General features: G+C 47.1%; 1 protein-coding gene across 2 annotated transcripts; it reads right to left on the bottom strand.

Annotated features, from left to right (window-relative positions):
• Window positions 1–321: 321 nt before the first annotated feature.
• On the bottom strand, window positions 322–21656 carry GTPBP1 (GTP binding protein 1). Of its 2 annotated transcripts, XM_074871147.1 has the most exons (13): window positions 21427–21656; window positions 15759–15870; window positions 11413–11593; window positions 10006–10354; window positions 9439–9562; window positions 7434–7548; window positions 6829–6973; window positions 6504–6686; window positions 5687–5822; window positions 4927–5105; window positions 4225–4422; window positions 3056–3097; window positions 322–2624 (listed from the first exon to the last, which is right to left on the bottom strand). In XM_074871147.1, exons 1-13 carry the CDS (start codon window positions 21616–21618, stop codon window positions 2532–2534), a joined length of 2049 nt encoding a protein of 682 aa, XP_074727248.1. In that variant the 5' UTR covers window positions 21619–21656; the 3' UTR covers window positions 322–2531. The 2 variants fall into 2 exon arrangements, with proteins under 2 accessions (XP_074727248.1, XP_074727249.1); XM_074871148.1 differs by lacking the exon at window positions 3056–3097.
• Window positions 21657–22097: the final 441 nt, after the last annotated feature.

The raw sequence follows: 22097 nt of genomic DNA on the forward strand, positions 1-22097 counted from the left end.
CTCTGGCAGAGCTGGCCCCAACTGACTGACTTGCTAGAGCAGCTCTTCACACACACATGCATCTCACACAGCATAGCTCACACCACTCTGCCGCCAAGAAGCACCACAACATAGGCAGAATAAAAGCCATTGGGGCTGTGCAGAGGCTCAGCGGCACCTCTCCTGCGGCATGGCATGCCCTCCCCTGACATCACTACAAATGCAGCTGCTTCTTATAGCCAGCAAAGGGGCACGGTGCCAGGCAAACCTGCTTGGTCTGGCTTTTGGCATTAAAGCAGCAAGCACTGGTGTTGCGGAGGAACAAAAAGCAACAGGACATACTTTAACTTGGAACAAACTTTTTTAAAATTTATTTTATAGATCACACCAGCCTGAGTGATCTTTGAATGCTGGTCACAAAAGAGAGATCACACCACCTCCTTTGCATGAACTGAAGTAAACCCTCTTCCAGTCTTGGCAGTCTCCTTCATTTGGAGCACAAGGAATGGAGAAAGAGAAAACCGCCCGCAGCTCCCTGCTCCCCTCAGAAGCAGAGGGCAGTGAAATCAGATACAGTTTGATACTGTGACAGGGCCAGAAGGCAAACCAACCAGGCCCTTGTGCCCTGCTTAGCCACACTTCACACCCCCTCACAATGCGGGTGCTATTAGTGTTGTAGCCGCCTATAGTTCCTCCCTCACCAGGAGAGTGCTGGTGTTTAGGCACATAGCTTGGAAAGGACTGTCTGACCTCCCCTTTCCACCCACGCTCATGCCACTGCAGTCTCTAAGGCAAAGTACCCTTGTCTCCAAACCACATTCCTCACCTCTCCTGTGCCGCTTAATGCTTTTGCGGTGCTGGTGCCGGCATTGGGAGACATGCTATCCCCCCCGAGCCTGCTGTCGCTCAGCTGGCTTGAAAGCCTACCTCGAATCGCAAGGTGAACTGGAATGAACGCCACACAGGTGCCACAGAGTGAGAAACAGGAACAGCTCACTAAGGAGGGACACAAACTTTTCAGTTTCCCTCTAATTAAAATAAAAGTCCTTCACTGGAGGAGGAAGCCCTCAAAGAAACCGAGGCTGACCACACCTGCTGGGGAGAGCCACAACTTGCTGAGGATGCCACCTCCTCTCTCAAAATGCTACCATGATCCCACAGCTCACCACAAGCCAGCAAAGGATAACACCTGTCCTCACAGAGCCGAGCAAAGAGGCAGGGTTAGAAGAAAAGAGATCAAAATAAGCAGTGAATTGATCACTTGCACAACTCAGGGTTAAAAAACATGTTAACAATAAAGTTAATTCATAGACTGTCCTTGCAGGGCCTTCCTGGAGAAGCCACAATTTGTCATTAAGAAAAATATAAACTTAAAAAAATTAAAGTCATAAAAATTACCACGTACTTCCAAAACTGAAAGCACTTTTTAAAATCTGGTACCAACTCATCATTGCCCTCTTCAGCCAAGAGGGAAGAAGACAAATCCTACCTCTGCCATGGCAAAGTTTGGCCAGTGAGTTCCAGATGATTTGGGAAATCCTGGGAGTAAATAGAATCAAAAGGAGGTCTTGTCTGCCTGGTGTCTCTGTTCCAAAGGTATATTACCACCTGTGATCTCTGTCCGTCGAGGTGAGAAGGCTTTCTCTGGCTCAAAGGATGGACCAAGTGTTCCTGCACTATATTCTTAATACTGTCAATTGAGCTGCCACAGCCTTGAGAGGCAGGTTAGATTTGCTCCAATGTGCACTGAACAAACAATAGGAAAAGCAGCATGATGGGAAGGGGAACAGGATAGGCAAATGACTGCCCATTTAATTCTGTCTCTAATTAAAATCTTAAGTGCTATCAATGTATTTGAGAAGGCTATTTAGTATAGGATTCCTTAACTTAACATCAAGAACTGCTTTCCAATTTGTTTCCCTCTTAGATCTCCAACTAATAAACTTTCTTACCATCTCCTTCAAACTTCAGTCACTACAACATTAAATTAAACCTACTCAGAAATAGCTTAAGAAAGATGGAGAGCATACAGAAACATATTTGGCACAGAGCCACAGTGGTGAGGAAACAATGCCCTATGGAGCCATCCTAAGCAATGTGTTTTAACCTTTGCAAGTCTGAAATTTCAGACATCGGATAACTCCTGGATCTGAGACAGCACACAGGAGGAGAGCAGCAAGTCCTGTGGACAGAATGGGGTGAGGGAGGAGGGAGGCAGCTAACTGGCTCTTCGCAGTTCTATCCAGACTCTCCTCTCATCTTCATGCACACAAAATATAATAAAAACTAATAAGAATAAAAACTAAGCCCATGATGTACAAAAACGTGTCGATAGGGGGAGGAGGAAGGTGTCAGTTACTCAGTTCCATGTGTTTTATCACCTTCATTAGCTTATAAATTATGCTCCTCTCCATCGCTTCCTTCAGGGAGGAGGGACGATTCTTCTGCAGCCAATCAGCTGGGATGGGTTTTGGTTTAAGCTGCGCTGGATCTTTTGGATAAGAAATGAAGGGAAGGGGTGGAATTCCTCAGAGAGAGGAGGAGTAAGAAATTCAGCAGCCACTGGCAGGAGTCACACAGGCTCCCTGAGATTTCACTTTATGGCGCTGACCCCCACGTCGCCGACCTCCTCCTCCGACTTTTGACTGAAAAACAAGAAGTTACACTTTAGTGCGCAGCGACCTCTGAATCAGAGTATCAACACAGCAGGAGTTCAAATGGATCACACGCATGTTCAGACAGCAGGAGGGCAGTTGTGACTGATCAGCTTCCTACCACTGCAGGAAGGAGATAAAGCAGACACACACATCATGAAGGAAGGAGGAGAGACAGATACATCATGAAGTTCAGCCCTTCAAGCTGGGCAGGACCTGATTTCCCAATTTTCTGAACACTTCGCTCACATGAGAGTCAGCAGATGCCATGGGGCTCGGCATCCAGGAAATTGAGGCCTCAGGCTTTGTGCAGAACGGAAGGAGAGCCCCCCGGCCCCCTACCAGGGCTCTCTTGCTAACCTGACTCTGTTCCCATTCTCAGGCCAGCAAGCCCACCCTTATCTTTTAAAGCAGCCAAATACCTTATTGCCCTCACGGATGTGGGGCTCTTCATCCAGCGCAGGCTGAGGGCAAGCAGCAAGGAGAGAGAGGCAGAGGTAAGCAAGAACAAAAGCAACACAAACTCTCAGGGGGAGGAACAAAACAAAGAGCGAGCTGGGAGCACTACTTACAACCACAGTGACACTACAAGAAGACAAGGAGGAGATGGGGGATCAGTAAGAAGCCACAGGCACGTGCAAAGGGAGAGAACCCCTGTCAGAGGGATGGCCCTCTTCCAGCAGCCAGCCTGGCTCAAGAGGGCGAGATTTGACCAATGGTAACCAAGATAGCTAAAATTAAGAGGGGGTCTCTTGACAGAGTCAGTTCCTGAACTTTTTCACTTACTCGGTTAAGTACACTAAAAGACCTTACTTCTATCAGTAATAAAGCTGATAAATAGCTCCCAAAGCCTGCAGCTAGAATTGAGTTTCCATTCCTTTCAGACCAGGAAGGCTAGCTATCCTTCTTGGACAAGTTGAGCTGAGAAGTCCTAACCAACAAAACAACCTGGATAAATTTCTCTAGAAAGAGATAAGTCTTTCCTTCTCCTTGGACATCTCCATCCTCCCTCTTTGACAGGGCAGACAACCTGTCTGATACTACTACTTAGGCTGTAATTTCTCTAGCATAAGGATGTTCTACCTCTCATTCAGACAGCACAGACTCATTCTGTGACTGGTTGTTAGAGGCTTCACTAGTTCAGCTACTGGGTATATGGAGATGCTCCCTCACTGTGAGCACAGACAAGTAGTGAAACAGGTTGCCAATGGAGGTTGTGGAGTCCTCCTCCTTGGAGGTTTTCAAGACATGACTGGACAAAACCCTGAGTACCTGGTCTGACCTCACAGCTAATCCTACTTAGAGCAGGACGTCAGACTAGACACTTCCCCAGGTCCAACCTGAATTGTCCCAGGACCCTAAGCTGCAGGCTGCTGACACGTCAGTCATGAGGAGTCATCCAGTGATCAGAGAATTCTGATTTCTGCTGTGACACTACCTATATTTCTATTTGTTTCTGTTGCACTGTTCTGTTGCCAAGGTAAGTTCAAGAGTATGAGGGTATAATGCTTGTGCTTTACAGTGTCCTTCCTCCAACAGACTAAATCAGGATGCAAACAGCTAGGACAGGCATTATATTTTCCTCACTTACCAATGGTTGCAGAGCAGTAGGTGTCAGCGGCGCTGCGGCTGTTGAGGGGGCCTCGTCCCCAGCTAGTGGGCCTCCAGCTGCTGTCCCAGCTGGGGGAACACCATCCTCTCGTTTCGTAACGGCTCCCTTCTTGGTTGACTGCATCTTGATCTGCTGTGGCTTGGAGTTCATTGGTGAGTTATTGGTGGTCTGAAGTAACTGCAAATTACAAAAGGAGAGGCCAAAATCAGCATTAAAAATAGCTAGGCCAACATGGCAAGGTTCAATGCTGCTTTTTAATAAAAAGCTTTGAGAGAATTGATACCAATAGCCATTGGGAGGAGAATGCAGCAACAGCTGTTCAAAGAAATCTAGACCTCTGAGCTGCCCTCAAGAACGCTTACAGGGTAGAAAGGGCCACTTGGCTGAGGTGACACTTTGTCCTCCTCGATATGACTCAAAGGGACCAGCTACAAGCTGTCAGAAAGAGACCAAGCTATAAGAACCTGAGGCATGTGACTCACCCCCCACCTTCACATTCCCTCATTCACACCACCTAAGACCCACCACATGACAAAGTACATTGGTCATCTACAACCCATGTTTGTGATCAAAGGACGGCCTCTTCCCTCAATTTTCCAGAGCTATCCAGATTCTCCTGCTGGCTTCTCAGTGCCAAAAGTGGCTAATGGGCAAAAGGAATTCAGACTCTTCAGCCTTTACCTTAGTGATGGTACCCACAGCTTTGGTGCGGCCTTCACGGAAGACCAGACGCTGGTCTATATGCAAATATTCCGGGGTTTTGATGAAGCGGAAGTGCACTGTGGCTTTGTCCCCCGTCCGCAGGCAGTCTTTGTCCATGCTGAGAATCGTGGCTGTCTGACGGATGCTGCCACAATGCACTGTGAATGTAATGCACAAAGGCTTTCAACAGCCAGTGCCATTAGTGGAATAAGCTTCAGCCAGACATCTAAGGCAGCTCTTGCTACTATACAGCTAACAGCACTGAGTTTGGAATGTAAAAATCTACTGCGTACCAAAGACTATATAGGTCACACGGCTGCCTTTGTTCAGTCCTCAAAAAGAAAACATATATAAGCTAGAACAGTTGCGTTCAAACAGACTTTCCTGAAGCATCCTCAACAGAATCCTACATGCCAAGCGGCCAGGCTAGAGGGCAGGACCTAAAATGAGTCTCTCAGTCAGCATTTGAAGCTGAAGAATCTGTGCAGCATGGAGATCTGGCTCAGGCAGGCTCCAAGTACATTTGGAGTCACACATCTCCTTTTTACTTACAGCCTTCATCACTCTCCACTGTCAGCTCCCTCCCCTCTCTCTAATGTATTGCTGGGAAAGGTCAAACCAGGAACTATGGCTTATATTTAGGCTGACAGAGCCATCAGGAGAAAAATCATCTCAGGCTAGAGCTGATATGAACTGTTACCACTGGGAAACAAAGATAAGACAACACAGAGACACATACCCATGGCCTGGTATCGTGGGCTGATGGTGGTGGGGTGATGGAGCACCAGAATCTCTGCTTCAAACTCCCACGATGCTTGTGGATTCAGGCGGGGTGAAACCATTACCATGCCTTTCCGGATGGAAGAACGCTTGATCTGAAAAGCAGAGACACAAAAACCTTAGCATGAGTCTCCAGGGAAGAAATTCGCTTCTCTGGCTGACTGCATCCAGAAGGATCCTAAGGGATTTCACAGATACTAACTTGTGCTCACCAAAAGACAAAGCCAGAGCTGTTTAGCAGTATGTAACGATGTTATGTAAAGGTTGCAAAAATCAAGTTCAGCTGAAGTTTCTAAGGAAGCTTTAGCTATAGTGCTGGGAATGCTGGACACTGACACAGAAGTTTTAACTCATTGATCCTTTAAAAGCAAAACATACATTCTGGTTGCACATTACCCAAGCAGATGATCTCTCCAAAAGCATAACGCCTGTTAACACAAAATTACAAGACTGAACACATGAAATTTGGTATAGCTATATCCTCTTAAAACCAGTGTAGCTTCTATTGACAGAAACCTTTCGCCAGAGGAGTCACATCACATTTTGCTAATTTTTAAACCCCAAATCAAGCAGCTGGTCCTACAAGTTGAGAGAAACAGTGTAAATACCCTGCCTAGGCCACTAATGCAGCTGCAGCACAAGATGAGACTTTTCTTGCAATGTCTCTGCTTTGTTACGCATCTCCAATGCTATTCCTCATTCCAGCTGAACTCCAAGAGCACTCTAAAATTAGGAGAGTGGTTCCTGTTCTGGGAGTCTAGAGCAGATCACCCCACCTTTTTCAGAGCAAAGGAGGCAGTCTGGCCTCCCCGCACTTCTTTGACGGGCATTCTCTTGCGGTGGATGGACTTGACAGCAATAGGTAGGAAGTTGCCAAGGGGATCTGGCCCCAGCAGCAGGGTGTCATTTAGCTTGATCAGGCCTCTCAGTGTTGTCCCAGACACAACTGTTCCTACACCCTATGCCAAAAAAGAAAAAACAGTAATTGGGGTTACTTGACCATGCTAGCAGAAGAGGTCTAGAACTCCCCTCTCTAGGGAAGATGCCTTCTTCAACCTGAAAGAGGAAGCAGAAAATTCTTCCAAATACCAGGCCCCTTACCGGGACAGAGTAAGTATCATCTATCTGGAATTCTGCTGGCTCTTCTTCCCTGTAACTGGTCCGTGGAGACAAGAGATTAAGAAACATCTTCAGCAAATCTAGGTTCTCCCCGGTGACATTTGAAATCTGGAAAATTGGGCACATCCTATAAAGGAAAATGGATGAAAATGGAGTTAGTTCACCTCCGTGCCTGGAATTCCACGTGTAGGGAGACATCCAAAATCTTGGGACTGAATTCAATACACAGTGCTAGGAAGGGAGAGCCTTCTGTCAAGCAGTCAGATGCACAACACCCCATGTTTGAAAACCTGCAACATTGCCTCTGCCTTCTAATGGCATTCAGGAATAGGTGTAAAGTTCTAGGACTGAAGGAAGCCGAATACCCTGCCATCTTCTGCAGACTGCCCAGAAGGAGCCTCTCATTTCTGTCTGAGAGGGGAACACAAGCAGGTCAATCTCAGAATCAACACATTCTTATGGAATCAACACACCACATGGCAGATGCAACCTTCACACATCTAGACAATGGGACTCTCTTTCTGAATCTTCTCACCCAGTCTCCAAGTAGGATTGAAAGAGAAACAACTCTCCTCTACTCCCGTTACCTCTCTGAGCTGAAGTTGGAGGCTGTTACAATGACATCATCCTTGCTCTGAACCAGCACGGGAATCTTCCTGCACCCTGGGGACTTCAGCAGTCGCTGTAACAGCTTCAGGGTTTCTTAAAGGGTGAAATGAATATTGTTAGGGCAGCATCTCCCGTCTTTACAAATCGCTTTTGTGGGGTCTCTCCCCGAAGGGAGACTGATGCTCTTGCCACAAATAGACAGGAGAAGATGGCTAAAGGTGTGTGAGTGAGACTGAGTTTGCTGCAGCCCAGGTGGGACTTAGGAGCCATTCCATCTTCCACTTCATGCCAGCTAGCCTGCTGCCAAGCAACACCGTACATGAACAGACATACATGTTTGCATCTGCAAATGCAATGCTGTGAACTAGACATTTTACAGCTGTCTATTAAGTAGCTTTGAGCAGTTACAAGGTATTTCCTCTTCCTATAAAGGATTTTTCATTTAAATATTTGAGAATATGTGAATGAGAAATCAGTTTGGACCAAGCCAACCTCAACACACCTTCCCTGGCGATCAACCTGTCCTAGAAGGTTAGAGAAGCATGAAAGAGGTAAAGATCACCATCACAGACTAGGACAGTGTAGGTGGACCAGATCCAGAAATAAATATCTAGGGACAAACCTCATGGCTCCTAACCTCGATCTTTTGTCTTTTTTTAATTTATTTTCTAAGACTCGTAACTATCAGCCAGCAGGGGCATTACCTGATGCACTAGCATCAGCGTCCTGCAAAGTACCTTACAATAAATGAAAAAAAAAGGCTCGTAAGGGCTTAAAAGAGCAAATCATTTATATTCCACAATTGTCATCCAATTAGATGTTTTTTGTGAACAAATGATTGCCTATGGGAAAGTAATGTTTTGGATACAGAAACACAAACATCTAATCATGCCATCTGCTCTTTACAGATACACTTGAGCCAAATATTGTGTCTATTTAATTTAAACAGAACATGACACATGAGTGGCTTCTCCCAAGAGCAGCTCTTCTCTCCTCACCCCAAGCCAAATGTTCTCCTTCCTTCCCAGTTATTATCTTATGGTTGGGCCTTACATTTCTTTGCCAAACATCTATTATAGAGACATTTAGATTATCTTCTGATCACATGTCTGTTTACCTGAAACATATTTAGGATTTTTACAATAATGAACTAACCACAGACAGTACCAGGAGCATTCACTTTTAGGACTGATTATCAAAAAAACCATTGCTCAAATTAACCACAGCATGTTCCTGAAGGTGTGAGAAATGCAACAAAAGAATTTTAAAGGTGAGAGTTAGTCACAGCCTGAAAAATGTCGAGCATAAGTTAAAGGGACACTGCTGGGGTTAGAGGTGCTGCTTTAACTGCTGCTGAGCAAAAAAGGTCACTAGCCCCTACTGCTCACTGTCATTCCTGCTTGTGTCTGGTCTAGTCCTGCTACCGTAGCCCACACAAGCAGCTGATTTGAACCATGATTTATTAAGTGTTGGTTAGTTGTTCAGACAGAGGAAGGAGCTGCTGTAGTTATGCCAGCATATCTGAGAAGTGTCCAGGTGAGCAGGATGTAAAAAGCAGCTGCCCCTTCACTTAACAGCTGCTGGAGAACAAGTCTGATCACAGCTGAAGATCACGCCCAAACTGTGGGCAAGGAGGAAAGCAGCTTTCAAGAGAACTTCCAGACTTTCCCTCCAGGTTTAAATACCCAGAGAGAAAACAAAGGCACAACACCCACTGTATGCTTCTCCCCTTAGAGCTCAATTAAGCAAAACCCTCGGGTTGCCCAGCTGAGTCCCCCAACTCAGGTAATTTTGAAATGGTGACGACGACTGAACTGCCTGCAAAATGGGCAAGGGAAAAGGATAGATTTCTGGAAGGTGTTTAAGATGCAGTCAAAACTAGATAGAGCAGCTTTCCTCCAGCAGTAATTCCTCAACCCAAGCAGAGGACAACAGCACATACAGAGGTAAGAAATAGCCCTGGAGAGCGCTTGTAGGACTCACCTTGCAGGATGTTGGCAGGGCACATGTCGATCTTGGTCACCACAACAAAGACGGGAACATTAAGTGCAAGGGCCAGGCCCAAGTGCTCCTTGGTCATTCCAACTATCCCAGCATTACTGCCAACCTACACCAGGGATACAAGATACAGTCATGCAAACGTTCTTCCTGCAGTGAGCTGGGTTACAGAGAAGGTCTTGTGTCAGATGTGTAGTAGGCCATGATTAGGTTGTAGATGCATCTGTACGAGCAGACCCAGCTCATTTCAAATGCTGTTGGACACTGGCTAAGGGCTCATTGCTCCTCAATTTTAGCAAGGTGTTCTGGAGTTTTGGAATCTTTCCATTTTCAAGAACCATACATCTTGGGCCTGTCTGAGACTGACAGTCCTGAGGCACTTGCCTCAGAACCCTGGCTTGATATCCACGGTGGCTGCTGCTCTCCACCTCTGGGAGATGCTGCCTCCCTCCACAACCCCACAGGGACTTTGCAATAGGAAAGAAGTTTAGGCTGTTAAAGCTCTGAACAGCCCCGCTCCTGCTGGTAGCGTACATCTTTCTTGCTACCTACCATAAGCATGCAGAAGTCAGGTAAATGGCCAGTCATGCCAAAGACGGTGGTCTTCAGGTACTTTTCATGACCAGCCAGGTCAATGAAAGTAATGACCTTCGTGGATTTCTCACAGATCTTTGTCCATTCTAAGCTGCCGCCATGGCTGTCAGGCTTGTTCACCACGTTGCCCTCACTGTCGAAGCCCAGAATGTCATTGCCCACGCTGCTGGTGCGGCCTGACTCAATCTCATGCTTATGGCGGAAGAGCTTTTGCCGAGCAAAGCCTCGGCCATTGTCTAGTTCGCCATGTGTCAAGACACCTAGCAATGTGCTCTTTCCTGCATCCACATTGCCAACCACTGCTACCCTGGAGGGGAAAGGAAAAAGGAACCTGGTGAAATCTGATACCTGAAGAAACAAACAAGCAATCAAAAAAAAAAAAAAACCAACCCAAACACCACTGCTCCTGCAAATAACTAGTTTTTTCTCCCTAACCTTCAAATAAAGGTACAAAAATGTTAGACCTTCACAAGCAGAGCATATATTCTTTCACAGTTATTAGTTAACAGGAGATCCCAGACTCTGGGGACTGGGATGTGGAAGACAGTGAAAACATGTCACTGGTGTGCAGAACAGTCAGCTGAGCCCAGCATTGCCTGATGCCATACAGAATATCTCTCCTCCAACCCCTAGCCTCTGCAATCCAACATATACACTGTGGCAATTCAAAAGAAAGGCTAAATCCAAACTTGGTTTAGAATACCTCTGTCTGTCTAATATTCTTCATGTTGCAATAGCCCCAGGTGCTAGGGAAAGCACAGAAACTTAAATTGGTGTTCCCAGAAAAGTTCAAACAACAATGAAATGTTTTAGGGGAAAGCCCTCTCCTACACCGATCTCCTTCCTTGTTTCTGATGAAGCTGGCTATTACAGCTGTTGGCAGATGTTGGAAATCCATTCCATCCAGGTCTGGGCACACTCTCATGTTACACAAGCTATTATATGTCCATTAACTTGGATTGCATTAACTATGACTTGGATCATCACAGTCTTGGAATAGAACTGAACCCTTGGTCAAAAGTATTGTATTACAGCCACGTGCATACATGCACACACACAGAGACACATGTGCACATGTGACTCCCTACTGGGATTCTAGTCCACAAAAGATCCCTGTCACCCAGACAGCAACAGCCCTCAGCTAAACACAGGCAAATCTCCACAAACAGTTTGTTCACAAAAGGGACAGCAACAACAACAAAAAGGCAATTTCATTAGCAAGGAGTGGTCAAGCTCAATTCCCTTTGTTGGGTAGCTACAACACCCAGACTCGAATCAGCGTTGCTGGTTCAGCATCATGGACTGCTCACAGGGTAAAAATGCAGCTGAGTTGCTGACTAACCCTGTCCCCACCCAGCTTCTCACCTGACCTCCAGGAAGTCGTTGTCACCCACACGTTTCCGAACGAGGTAGTCCCGCACCTTGCCCCCTGCCTCCTGGTGCTCCCGCAGGAGGATCACATCTGCCTCGATCTGCTCGGCCATACTCTTCAACGTGGCATAGGATGCTTCCATGTCTGCCTCGCTCAGACCATATTCAGTCCCATCTAGTATGATGTGAGGAGACAAAGGACAGTCAGTGAGCACCACCTTGCAACGGCCAGCAGTAATGTCATTCTGCCTGGGACTTCCACACCGACCAGGATTTATATGTGGACTGGAGATGTCAGCCACGTAAACAGAACAAGCACCCTTTGTCCAAAATAAAAAAGGACAGTCTTCACTCTAAGTCTTAAAAGATACTAGAAAAGCACCATCTTTCATCTAGAGGAGTTTTCTTCAAAATTTCTACAAGCAAATACTTAGGGATTGGTAAGACACATTTCTAAGTCCCTTACTTCACATGTGTGCAATTTCCTTCAGTCAGATAAAACATCTCCTCTTGCAGTAACAAGTGATGAGGAAAAGGCTGAGGTGCTTAATGCCTTCTTTGCCTCAGTCTTCAATAACAAGACTAGTTGTACTGAGGGAATCCAGCCTCCTCAGCCAGAGGACAGAGACTGGGAGAACGACCCCCCCACAATCCAGGAGGAGATAGTCAGTGACCTACTGCATCACATAGACACACACAAGTCTATGGGACCGGATGGGATACACCCGAGGGTGCTGAAGGAGCTGGCTGGGGTGCTTGCCAAGCTGCTTTCCATCATTTACCAGCAGTCCTGGCTGACCGGGGAGATCCCGACAGACTGGAAACTGGCCAATGTGACGCCCATATATAAGAAGGGTCGGAAGGATCATCTGGGAAATTACAGGCCTGTCAGCTTGACTTCGGTGCCTGGGAAGCTGATGGAGCAGCTCATCCTGAGTACCACCATACAACACATGCGGGACAACCAGACGATCAGGCCCAGTCAGCATGGGTTTATGAAAGGCAGGTCCTGCTTGACAAACCTGATCTCCTTCTACGACAAGGCGACCTGTTTATTGGATGAGGGAAAGGCTGTGGATGTTGTTTACCTTGACTTCAGTAAGGCCTTTAACATCATTTCCCACAGCATTCTCCTGGTGAAACTGGCTGCTCACGGCTTGGATGGGCACACGCTTCACTGGGTAAAAAACTGGCTGGATGGCCGGGCCCAAAGAGTTGTGGTGAATGGAGTTAAATCCAGTTGGTAGTCGGTCATGAGTGGTGTCCCCCAGGGCTCGGTTTTGGGGCCACTCCTGTTTAACATCTTTATTGATGATCTAGACAAGGGGATCGAGTGCACCCTCAGTAAGTTTGCAGATGACACCAAGTTGGGTGGGAGTGTTGATCTGCTCGAGGGTAGGGAGGCTCTGCAGAGAGACCTGGACAGGCTGGAGCGATGGGCTAAGGCCAACTGTAGGAGTTTCAATAAGGCCAAATGCCGGGTGCTGCACTTGGGCCACAACAACCCCCAGCAGCACTACAGGCTTGGGGAGGAGTGGCTGGAGAGCTGCCAGTCAGAGAGGGACCTGGGGGTGTTGATTGACAGCCGGCTGAACATGAGCCAGCAGTGTGTCCAGGTGGCCAAGAAGGCCAATGGTATCCTGGCTTGTATCAGAAATAGCGTGGCCAGCAGGGACAGGGAAGTGATCTTACCCCTGTACTCGGCACTGGTGAGACCACACCTCGATTACTGTGTTCAGTTTTGGGCCCCTCACTACAAAAAGGACATTGAATTACTCGAGTGTGTCCAGAGAAGGGCAACGAAGCTGGTGAAGGGTCTGGAGCACATGTGGTACAAGGAACGGCTGAGGGAACTGGGGTTGTTTAGTCTGGAGAAGAGGAGGCTGAGGGGAGACCTCATCGCCCTCTACAACTACCTGAAAGGAGGTTGCAGAGAGCTGGGGATGAGTCTCTTTAACCAAGTAGTAAGAGATAGGACAAGAGGGAATGGCCTCAAATTGCACCAGGGAAGGTTTAGACTGGATGTTAGGAAGCATTTCTTTACAGAACGGGTAGTCAGGCGTTGGAATGGGCTGCCCAGGGAGGTGGTGGAGTCCCCATCCCTGGAGGTGTTTAAGAGTCGCGTTGACATAGCACTGAGGGATATGGTGTAGTTGGGAACTGTCAGTGTTGGGTTAATGGCTGGACTAGATGATCTTCAAGGTCTTTTCCAACCTAGATGATTCCGTGATTCTGTGATTGCAATAAAGGGAGAAGCACTAACAAAAGAAAAGCTCTGACTGAAATAGCACCACAATTAACCAGTGAATGTGGGACCAATTTAAACAATCAGCTTATTTTATTTATAAAACCACATCCCAAGTGCACATTTTCTGCAAGTCTGGTCTGCATAGCAATTTCTTTAGCCCCCACGTACTCCAGTTAAAACAATGTTTTTGGCATGTCTCACTGCCTTCATCCTGGCACTTGAAAGAAATGCTGACAGCATATGAGGCCAGAAAAAAACAAGGAGGCACTGGTGCCTCTGAACAGCCCACCCAAGCAAAGAGCTGACAGTCAGAGCAAGCCAGTGGCCACCACAGCTCTCAGCTTCTCTCCTAACCCAGGTGCTGAGAAGCTGCACAGATTTCAGGCCAGAATCTGCTCTGTGGGTAAAAACCCCCAGCAAACAAAGGTGGAGAGCCACATAGCACCTGGATGACCAAAGCTATTGCTGTGTGCACATTCATATGCATGGCTGACTCATCAGCTGGTAAGCAGTAACTGCAGTCTGCACGAACTAATCAGCATTTCAACTACTGCACAGCTCTACAACAAGTAGAGCTGCTGGGTGATTTCCAGCCTAGCTCATAAGCTGGCTGAGAAGCTGCTGAGGTGATGGGGAAAACAAAAAGCACCAGTGCTGGGGTCTTGGGTCATAGAAGGGCAATGTGAAGTAGAGAACAGGAGAGGGTAAGAGCCAAGGAGAAAGGGAAGGGTCACTACTGATGAAGCAGTGAGCTTCCTGGCAGTCTTCACTCGCTTCTCAATCATCCGAGTTGGATATGCAGGATGATCAAAATCATAGACACTGACAGTGAACGAGAAGGGCACTTCACAGGGATATCACGATTTTTTCCTGTTGGCTATTGTTTCCAATTTACAGAAAATATCCCCACCTTCCTCGACTATGCAGCAACCCAAAATGAAGTCAGAAGTTTTAGCTCATATTTTAAGAAACAAATGCCTACTTCTAAGCACATCATTGCAACAACCACCAGTTAACATCCTCACAAGGTATCCTAGAAGAGAAAGCAGTTACTAGCCTGACTAGCTAGATCTCTGCTGCAGATGTGGTTATCCCAAACACCAAGGATTCAGACTACAAGTGGGAAGTTCACTTAGAGGCAAGAGCATTATCCCTGGGATATTGGCTGTATGACCACTGGCCATGTAATCCTGGCCTCTCTTCTATGTCGGCTGCTTCACAAGACACCAAGAAAACCCAAAAAGTTCAGAGGTAGCTCTCCCCTCATTATCTCATCCAACCCTGGCACTGACGACCTGGGTTTTGTATTCTTCCTGAAACACAGTAACTAGTAGAATGTCTGATCATAACAACTTGATATCCAGTAGATATCCAACATATCTGAAACATGCCATTAGTCTTATGATAGCCATAGACATTTTTTTTGCATTCAGAAAAGAAAATTCAATTTCAAAGCAAGGCCATGTTCAATATTATTTTACCAGCATCAGATGCAAATATTCAAAATGTGAAAAAGAACAAAAAGGTAACCCATGTTGACTGCTAAAATCTAAAATGACTGCAGCCACACCCAAGTTAATGTGACAATAAAGGCCTCATGCTGAGAAAAGGAAAACCTTTCTCTCCATAGTACAGACACACACTAACAAAGAAAGTCAGCAGCGTATATTTTGGCTATCTGAAATATCTCCAATACATTCCTGTGGGGTGAAAATATTGTTATTTACAATGGAGAAGTGAACAAAACCAGACAGAACAAGACCTCCATCAGACATTGAGGATGTCTGTACTAAAACTGCTACTATAATTTCAGATCCTTCATCTTTTCCTGCTGTGCCCAGAAAATTTATGCCTTATTTCCAAAATAATACTTTCATAATACTTATTTTATACAAAAAATACGCTTAGCTCCATTACATAAGACAGTTGCTGGAGGAATAAATTAATCTGTCCCACATGTTCTGCTGTACTTTATGGAGGTTTCCAAGTTATTCTGGAGAAGTACTACCTTCAGCAGCAGTCCAGTTAGATGAACTAGCTTTTTCTTATAATTTTAATGTTTTTGTGGTTTTTCTGAGGAAGCTATACTCACCTGATCCTTGACCAATGACATAGATCGTCTCCCCACATCCCTCATCAATTCTCTCTGACATCTGCTGGAGCAAACTGTCATACTGCTCTGAAGTTGGACTCACCATCACCAGCTGGAAAAAAGATTAAATATCCATTTGCAGATGTCAAGCAAACAATTTCAAAGCCAGTTTCAGTTACAAGGACAATCAATCTGTGTGTTTTATTGAAAGAGAAGGGCTCTTTTTCAAGGACCGCTTTCTGGTGGTTTGTTTTTGGATTTTTTGTTTTTAAAACCATCTTCGCTGACAGCTATTTTCTTGTGACACTGCACAAGGTTATTTGTCTGAGCTCAGAGTTAATTTATGTTGGAAGATATACTTCAAAGCAAATAAGAATACCTAGCATCTCATTTTGAAGTAACCAATGTTTAAAACCACATTTAAGTGACATCCCACTTCTACTTCTGTGTAATACATGCTGCCGTGCAAGGAAAACAGAAAGGGGAGGAAATATTTTCTCTAAAGAAACTCCTTAGCTGGGTACTCCACTGTCTCTGCTGCACAGTGCTGCTGCTCCCTCAAAGCATGACGGGACAGCCAGAGGAAGCCAGCCAGACCTCACTGCAGAGCATACCTAGGCACCAAAACCTAGAGTATCTCATAAGCCTTTCACATACTTGATCTCCCCTTTTGCTTTCTGAGGGGGTAGAGGGGAAGGAGAGAACATGAATAAGCATTATTTTCAAACTCCTAACAAACTTGAGGTACTTTACGCTACAGTGCTGAGAGGCAGACATACAAAGCAGTTTGTACGAGCTTATATGGACATTTCACCAGTGGAGAGCTGCAGTTTTGCAAGCCAGCAGCTGTGTTACCAACAAGCTTTGACTGCAGTTATTGCAACAACCACAACTTCCTTTGCCCTTCCCTGTAGAGGCATCAAGAGAAGGAAAAAGTAGACAGAAACAAAGAGGAGAAGGAGGACAAGACAGTGCTTCAGGAAGGATTTTTCCTATAACGGGATGGTGTAGCACTATTTCTGGCAAAAACCTGTGTCGCTCATACAGTACAGCTGAGGACACTCGCACAGAGTGGCCACAATGGTGGCATGGCAGTGGCAAACCAAGGAGACCTTCATCACCCATTGAGAACCAATTGGCTACCTGCTTGCTGGCTGCCTCCATGGTTACAAATGTGTTGGTGGTCAAGCATCCTGGTACGGCGGCTCAATAGCTGTTGTGACTGAGATACGCGTTTCTGTTAAAAAGGCACCTTTAGTAAGAGTTGTAAAGGGTATCACCTACTGATAGCCCTATGGGTAGCAGGCCCGTACCACACTATAACACTCAGTGAAATCCATACTTCCACTAGCTGTCCACATACACATTCCAAAATCATGCCCAGAAAGATGTACCTCCCTTCGCTATGCACTAAGGCCAGTCTGAAACCTGTGCTAGATTTACCTAAAATATATGGTTTAGCAGTTCACAACGATTACACCTTCAAGCCTGCCCAACATTCTCTAACACAGCATGACTGCTAGCACAGCTAACACTATGTGCACTCAAGAAAGGACTACCTTTACCACCTACTACTACTACATAGTTGATAAAGGCCTTTATTAGAAACGTAGAACGTAAGGGAATCCAAAACCACAAAAATACCACCTAAGCAGCTTTCAAAACTACAGCGATGCATGCATCTGGAAAACTGACGCACAGGCAGCAAGCGCTGGTTAGAAGGTTTAAGGCAGCCAAAGCAACGTTTTCTTGGAACGTTAAGGGTCACGCAGAACACGTATGTGTCTGCAAGGCCTGGCAAGAGACACAATCACCTTCACGTGCCTCTTTTAGACACATGCCCTACCTAAGCCTTTTAACTACTTGGCACAGTATGCAAAGAGTAGCAAAGCACTCCTGTTGGAAGGCCACATAGTCTCTCTGTTTCATGCTACAAAGGACTGACTTTTGCCTTTATTAGTTGTTCTTTCGGTTTTGTTTTCTTCTTAAAGGAGACCACAGGATATAAATGTATTGAGAGGGAAATCAGCAACTGTTTGGAGGCTTGATCAGGACAGGAATGGAAGGCTGTGTGTTGACGTGTAGGCCTTGTTTTGCCCAACAAGCACTTTCAGGAATTCCTGGAAGCACAGCAGACAGGCTCACTGTTTAGGCTAGGGTGCCAGCACAGGTCAGGGACTCAGGAAGATCTATTAAATAGCCTGTCATACACATAAAGATCAATAAAATAACAGAGGCCACCAGTGTACAGGCACGCTAACTTCAGTTTCTTCAAGTCTCATCACCAGCTTCATTCTTCTATGAGTTCAAATGCTTCAGCAGTGTGAGTGGGCAGGGTGTTGGCTAAAGTACCAGGGGACGTTTCAGCTGAGCAGCTTGCTGTAGCCTTTCTTCATGGTGCCAGGCAGGATGGCTGGGAGCTCAAACAGCATGGTACCCACACACACATCAGCTCAAAACACTGTTCCCCCACCCTGTCGCTTCCACTGCCATGCAAAGGTGCTGCTGAAGGGTGTTCCAGTGGTAGACTGCCTCCAAAGCCTACCCTGGGGCCGATGAAGCTTATGGCTGATACGATATAGTGGGACGTCAAGAGAAGGATGTGTAGAACAAATAACAGCTTTCATGGATCACACCTTCCAATGCCGTTCAGTATTACTAACAGCTGTTTCTGCAGCTCACAGCCCCCAGCCAGTTCTGCAGTTTCCTAGGTCACTGCAAGACTTTACTTGCTGTTTTGAAGATCTCTTTAGCTAGCTTGCTGGACAGAGGGAGCCTGTCCTTTGCCATCTCCTTGGTCGGAGAGAGGCCCTCCATCTTGGCCTCTTTGCTTTTTTTGCTTTTCACCTTTGAGCAATCCCCTCCATGCTTGCACTACATATTCCTGTTTTTCAGAGGTTTTCACAAAGTCAAAAATTTTCCGTTTTGTTCTTTCCACTTTGTCAGGCATTGAGCAGTTAACAGTAGGAGCCATGTGGGTCTAGCAACCTCAGATTTCCTATAGAGCAAAAAAGTAACAACCAGTTATTGTTTTATTCTCATGACCGCAGAAGGAAATATATCTCACAAGTTTGAGATGCCATTTTTAAAGTTCCTTCCCAATCTCTGGGCTTCTCCTACCTTTCCTCTGATCAGTTTTGGGATTAACATACACCAGAGGTGGGCAACAGCTACAGCTGTCTGAGCTTACTCCAAGGGGACAAGTTGGACTATGCCATGCTGTACTGCCCAACAGCAAGCAAGAGCCCATAATATTAACAGCAGTTTCAAGACACTGGTGAGACTGAGCTCAGGTTATATCAGCACTACTACAGGCAGTCCTTACAAAAGAAGCATCCCATATCCATGAGGCAGACTATAAAGATTAAGACCAAACCAAACTCTATGTGGTACGTAGTGCTGCTCTTTATTGGAATAACACAGCCTGACATTGGGAAGTCAGGGGAAAAGCACCTTCTGTAATGTCATATTTTGCTTTCCATTTCCTGTGGACATACATAGTTCAATTGCTATTAATGATCTGTTGTCAACACAGACCTAATATAAGTATCAGCTTCACTAATAGCCTTGTGCAATATGGTTTTGACCTGAAAGATGATTACTACTGCAGTGTGTTAGTACTGAAGGGAAAACAAACACCCATTAAGATGGACATGATAATGAATTTGTGCTGATGAATGGAACGGTTTGCTTGCTCAGCTGACAAGGTGCACTTGATAACTGAATCCCAAAGTGTTCCTCTCTAAAAAGAGCACACATTACAATGAACGCACTGGGGGAGGACTGGGAGAAAAGTATGTAATACAGCGAGGGTGTAGGTCAGACCAGGACAGAAGCAGCAACCAGCAAACAAACTGACTGCAGTGGGCATCACCATTTTAAGCAGGAATTGGAGGGCAGCAATTCAACCGGGAAGACAGAAAAAATGGGGGGATCGGGGGGCAGGTTAGTTACTGCATTCTCACCATATGGGATCCCTGTTTTGAGCACATAGCAGGAGACTAACTTGGAGAGGTGGGACAGAGCTCCATCTTAGCTCTCATCCAAGATGGGGATGAATAAAAAGATCTAGGGAAAAGACAGCAGGTATACACTGCTGTATGGAAAAGTAACTTGTAATAAAGGTGAAAAAAATGCTTACCTATCACCTCCATAGTGTCTGCAGATTTCTACGAATGGAAGACAGGTTGACAACACAAATGGAGGTTGTGGGAGAAAAGCATTCCTCCCTCTTCATCAGAGTTTTGGTCAGGTTCTTGGCTGTCAAGAATCAGTGTCACAGCCCTCAGCGTCCTCCTGGGCCCTCTTCCACATCAGCCACATCCAAGACAAAGCACAGATCGATATTGGCATCCTGTATCAAAATCTTGTCCAGCTCATTAAGGCACGAACAGGTGGCTCGATAGATACTGCATGTTTGATTTCTGTACCTTTACTATCTTATAAGACATCTTCATAACATTTGTTTTAATACAGTACCACATTGTAAAATAATCATCCCCTCAAAAACAAATGTTTCCACATCCACACACCACAATTCCTCTCTCTCCATTTCTCCACAGAGGGCAAGAAAATCCAGGACTTGGGAACAACTCCAGTTGGAAGCATGAAGAGGAGGGATAGCAGAAAAACAGGAGGAAGCACCAGCTGTGCTGAGTTCTGGATCACACAATTACAAGCGGACCAAATCAAGTTTTCAGGAGGCTTTAGAGTGTGAGATAGCATCACAATACAGCAAACCCTTGGCAGCAAAAGGTATACAGTTAAAGATATCAGCTAACTGGGAAAAAATAGAAGATGGTGTGGAAAGGCTGCTTAATGTAGCCTGTGGTGGTGGGCTCTGGCATGCATGTATTACTACAATGTACTTTCCTGCAAGATGGAAGTGAGAATGGATTCTGACAGAAATAAAACCACCACACAATTTTGTCACTTGCATCCTAGCAAGGAACTGTGTAAGGTGAACAAACCTTTTTGTGTTGACGTAACCTGGTTTGCAAGAGCAAGGCACCCTTGTCGCTGAGCCCTTGTGCTCAGAAGTTACAAGCTCTGACCTGCTTTTAAGATTGTGAAAAAGCCCCAGGAACTAGTGCAACTGGCAGCAGAGATTAACTACAGAGAACCAGCACAGAGGAAAAACGTTAGCGAGACGTTAAATCAGCTGTCAGCTTCAAACCCTGCACTTGCTGAGAGGATGCAACACCTGCTGCAGGCGCTTCCCCGGGGAACCGAGGAGGGGAAGGAGCAGGGCAGACAAGCCTGCCAGCTCCCTCCTTTCCCGGCCAGGGTACAGCTCGCTCTCAGCTCTTCACAGCTCAACTTTACTGCGCTCCTCCCGGCCGCCTCCCCACGGCATGGCGGGCTCTGCCGCCCAGCCCTCCGCGCCCGGCCGGGTGATGTTGGGACGAGGGGGAGCCCCCGGGACTCAACTCCAGCCCGCAGGGAAGCCCCGGGGTGACACCCCCACCCCGACGGAGGCAGGCGGGCCCCCCAGTCCCTCGCTCTCCTGAGGGGAGGGGAGAGGAGCGGCGAGCAGAGGGCCTGGCCCTGGCTCTCGGGCCACCCCGCGGAGCAGCCCCATGGGCAAGGCGGCCGCCAGCGGAGAGGGCAGCGCGGGGTTCGGTGAGGTGATGGCGCTCGCCGCCACCCGCCCCGCCGCCAGGCCTACCTTACTGGTGAGGTCGATCTCGGGCTCGCCGTTGAGCGCCTCACCGTCCTCGGCGTCGAAGGCGGCGCGGAGGGGACAGGCGGCCGCTGCTACGCGAGGCCCCCCGCCTGGGGAGCCGGGCTCCGGGGCAAACATACAGGCCGGCACCGGGGAGCCCCCCATTGGAGATCGGCTCCGCTCCGCCGCCGCCATCTTCCCTGCCCCGGCCCTCCTTCCCCACCCACCTCCCCTCCCCACGCCCGCCCCTCCGCCCCAGGAGGCGCGGCGGCCCCGCCCCCAGTCCGCCAGGGTGGTGCCAGCCAATCACCGACGGAGAAAGGAGGCGATTAGCCTGTAGCCATGACAACGGCGGGCGGGATCGTTGTTATTCATGAGAGAGGGCCACGCCCACTCAAAGCGCGCGAAGCCAATGGGAGAACTACTGCCAGCTCGACTTGTTTTCTATATATACACACACAACAGAGCCCGCTCGACGTGTCCGGTGCTTCCTACCCAATAGGAGAGCTGGCCCTCGTGACAAACATCCCTAAAGGCCAATCGGAGAAGAAAACCCGAGCAACTAGGTGGGACTAAGCCGCCGCCACGGATGGGCAGGGCCCGCTCTGGTGGGCGGGTTACTCTTGGACTAGCCAATGAGAAAGGGGATTTTTCACGGACAGTTGTGTAAGCCA

Source organism: Strix uralensis, chromosome 5, assembly GCF_047716275.1.
Source record: "Strix uralensis isolate ZFMK-TIS-50842 chromosome 5, bStrUra1, whole genome shotgun sequence".
NCBI classification, from domain to species: domain Eukaryota; kingdom Metazoa; phylum Chordata; class Aves; order Strigiformes; family Strigidae; genus Strix; species Strix uralensis.

What these genes read in the sequence shown, in the direction of transcription:
- GTPBP1 (XM_074871147.1), bottom strand. Translation starts at nt 21,618, where the DNA reads ATGGCGGCGGCGGAGCGGAGCCGATCTCCAATGGGGGGCTCCCCGGTG. An exon ending in CCCTGCCAACATCCTGCAAG is followed by an intron (nt 7,549 to 9,438) that starts GTGAGTCCTACA and finishes TCACCCTTTAAG; the next exon opens with AAACCCTGAAGCTGTTACAG. An exon ending in CTACTGCTCTGCAACCATTG is followed by an intron (nt 3,098 to 4,224) that starts GTAAGTGAGGAA and finishes GCTTGCCCTCAG; the next exon opens with CCTGCGCTGGATGAAGAGCC.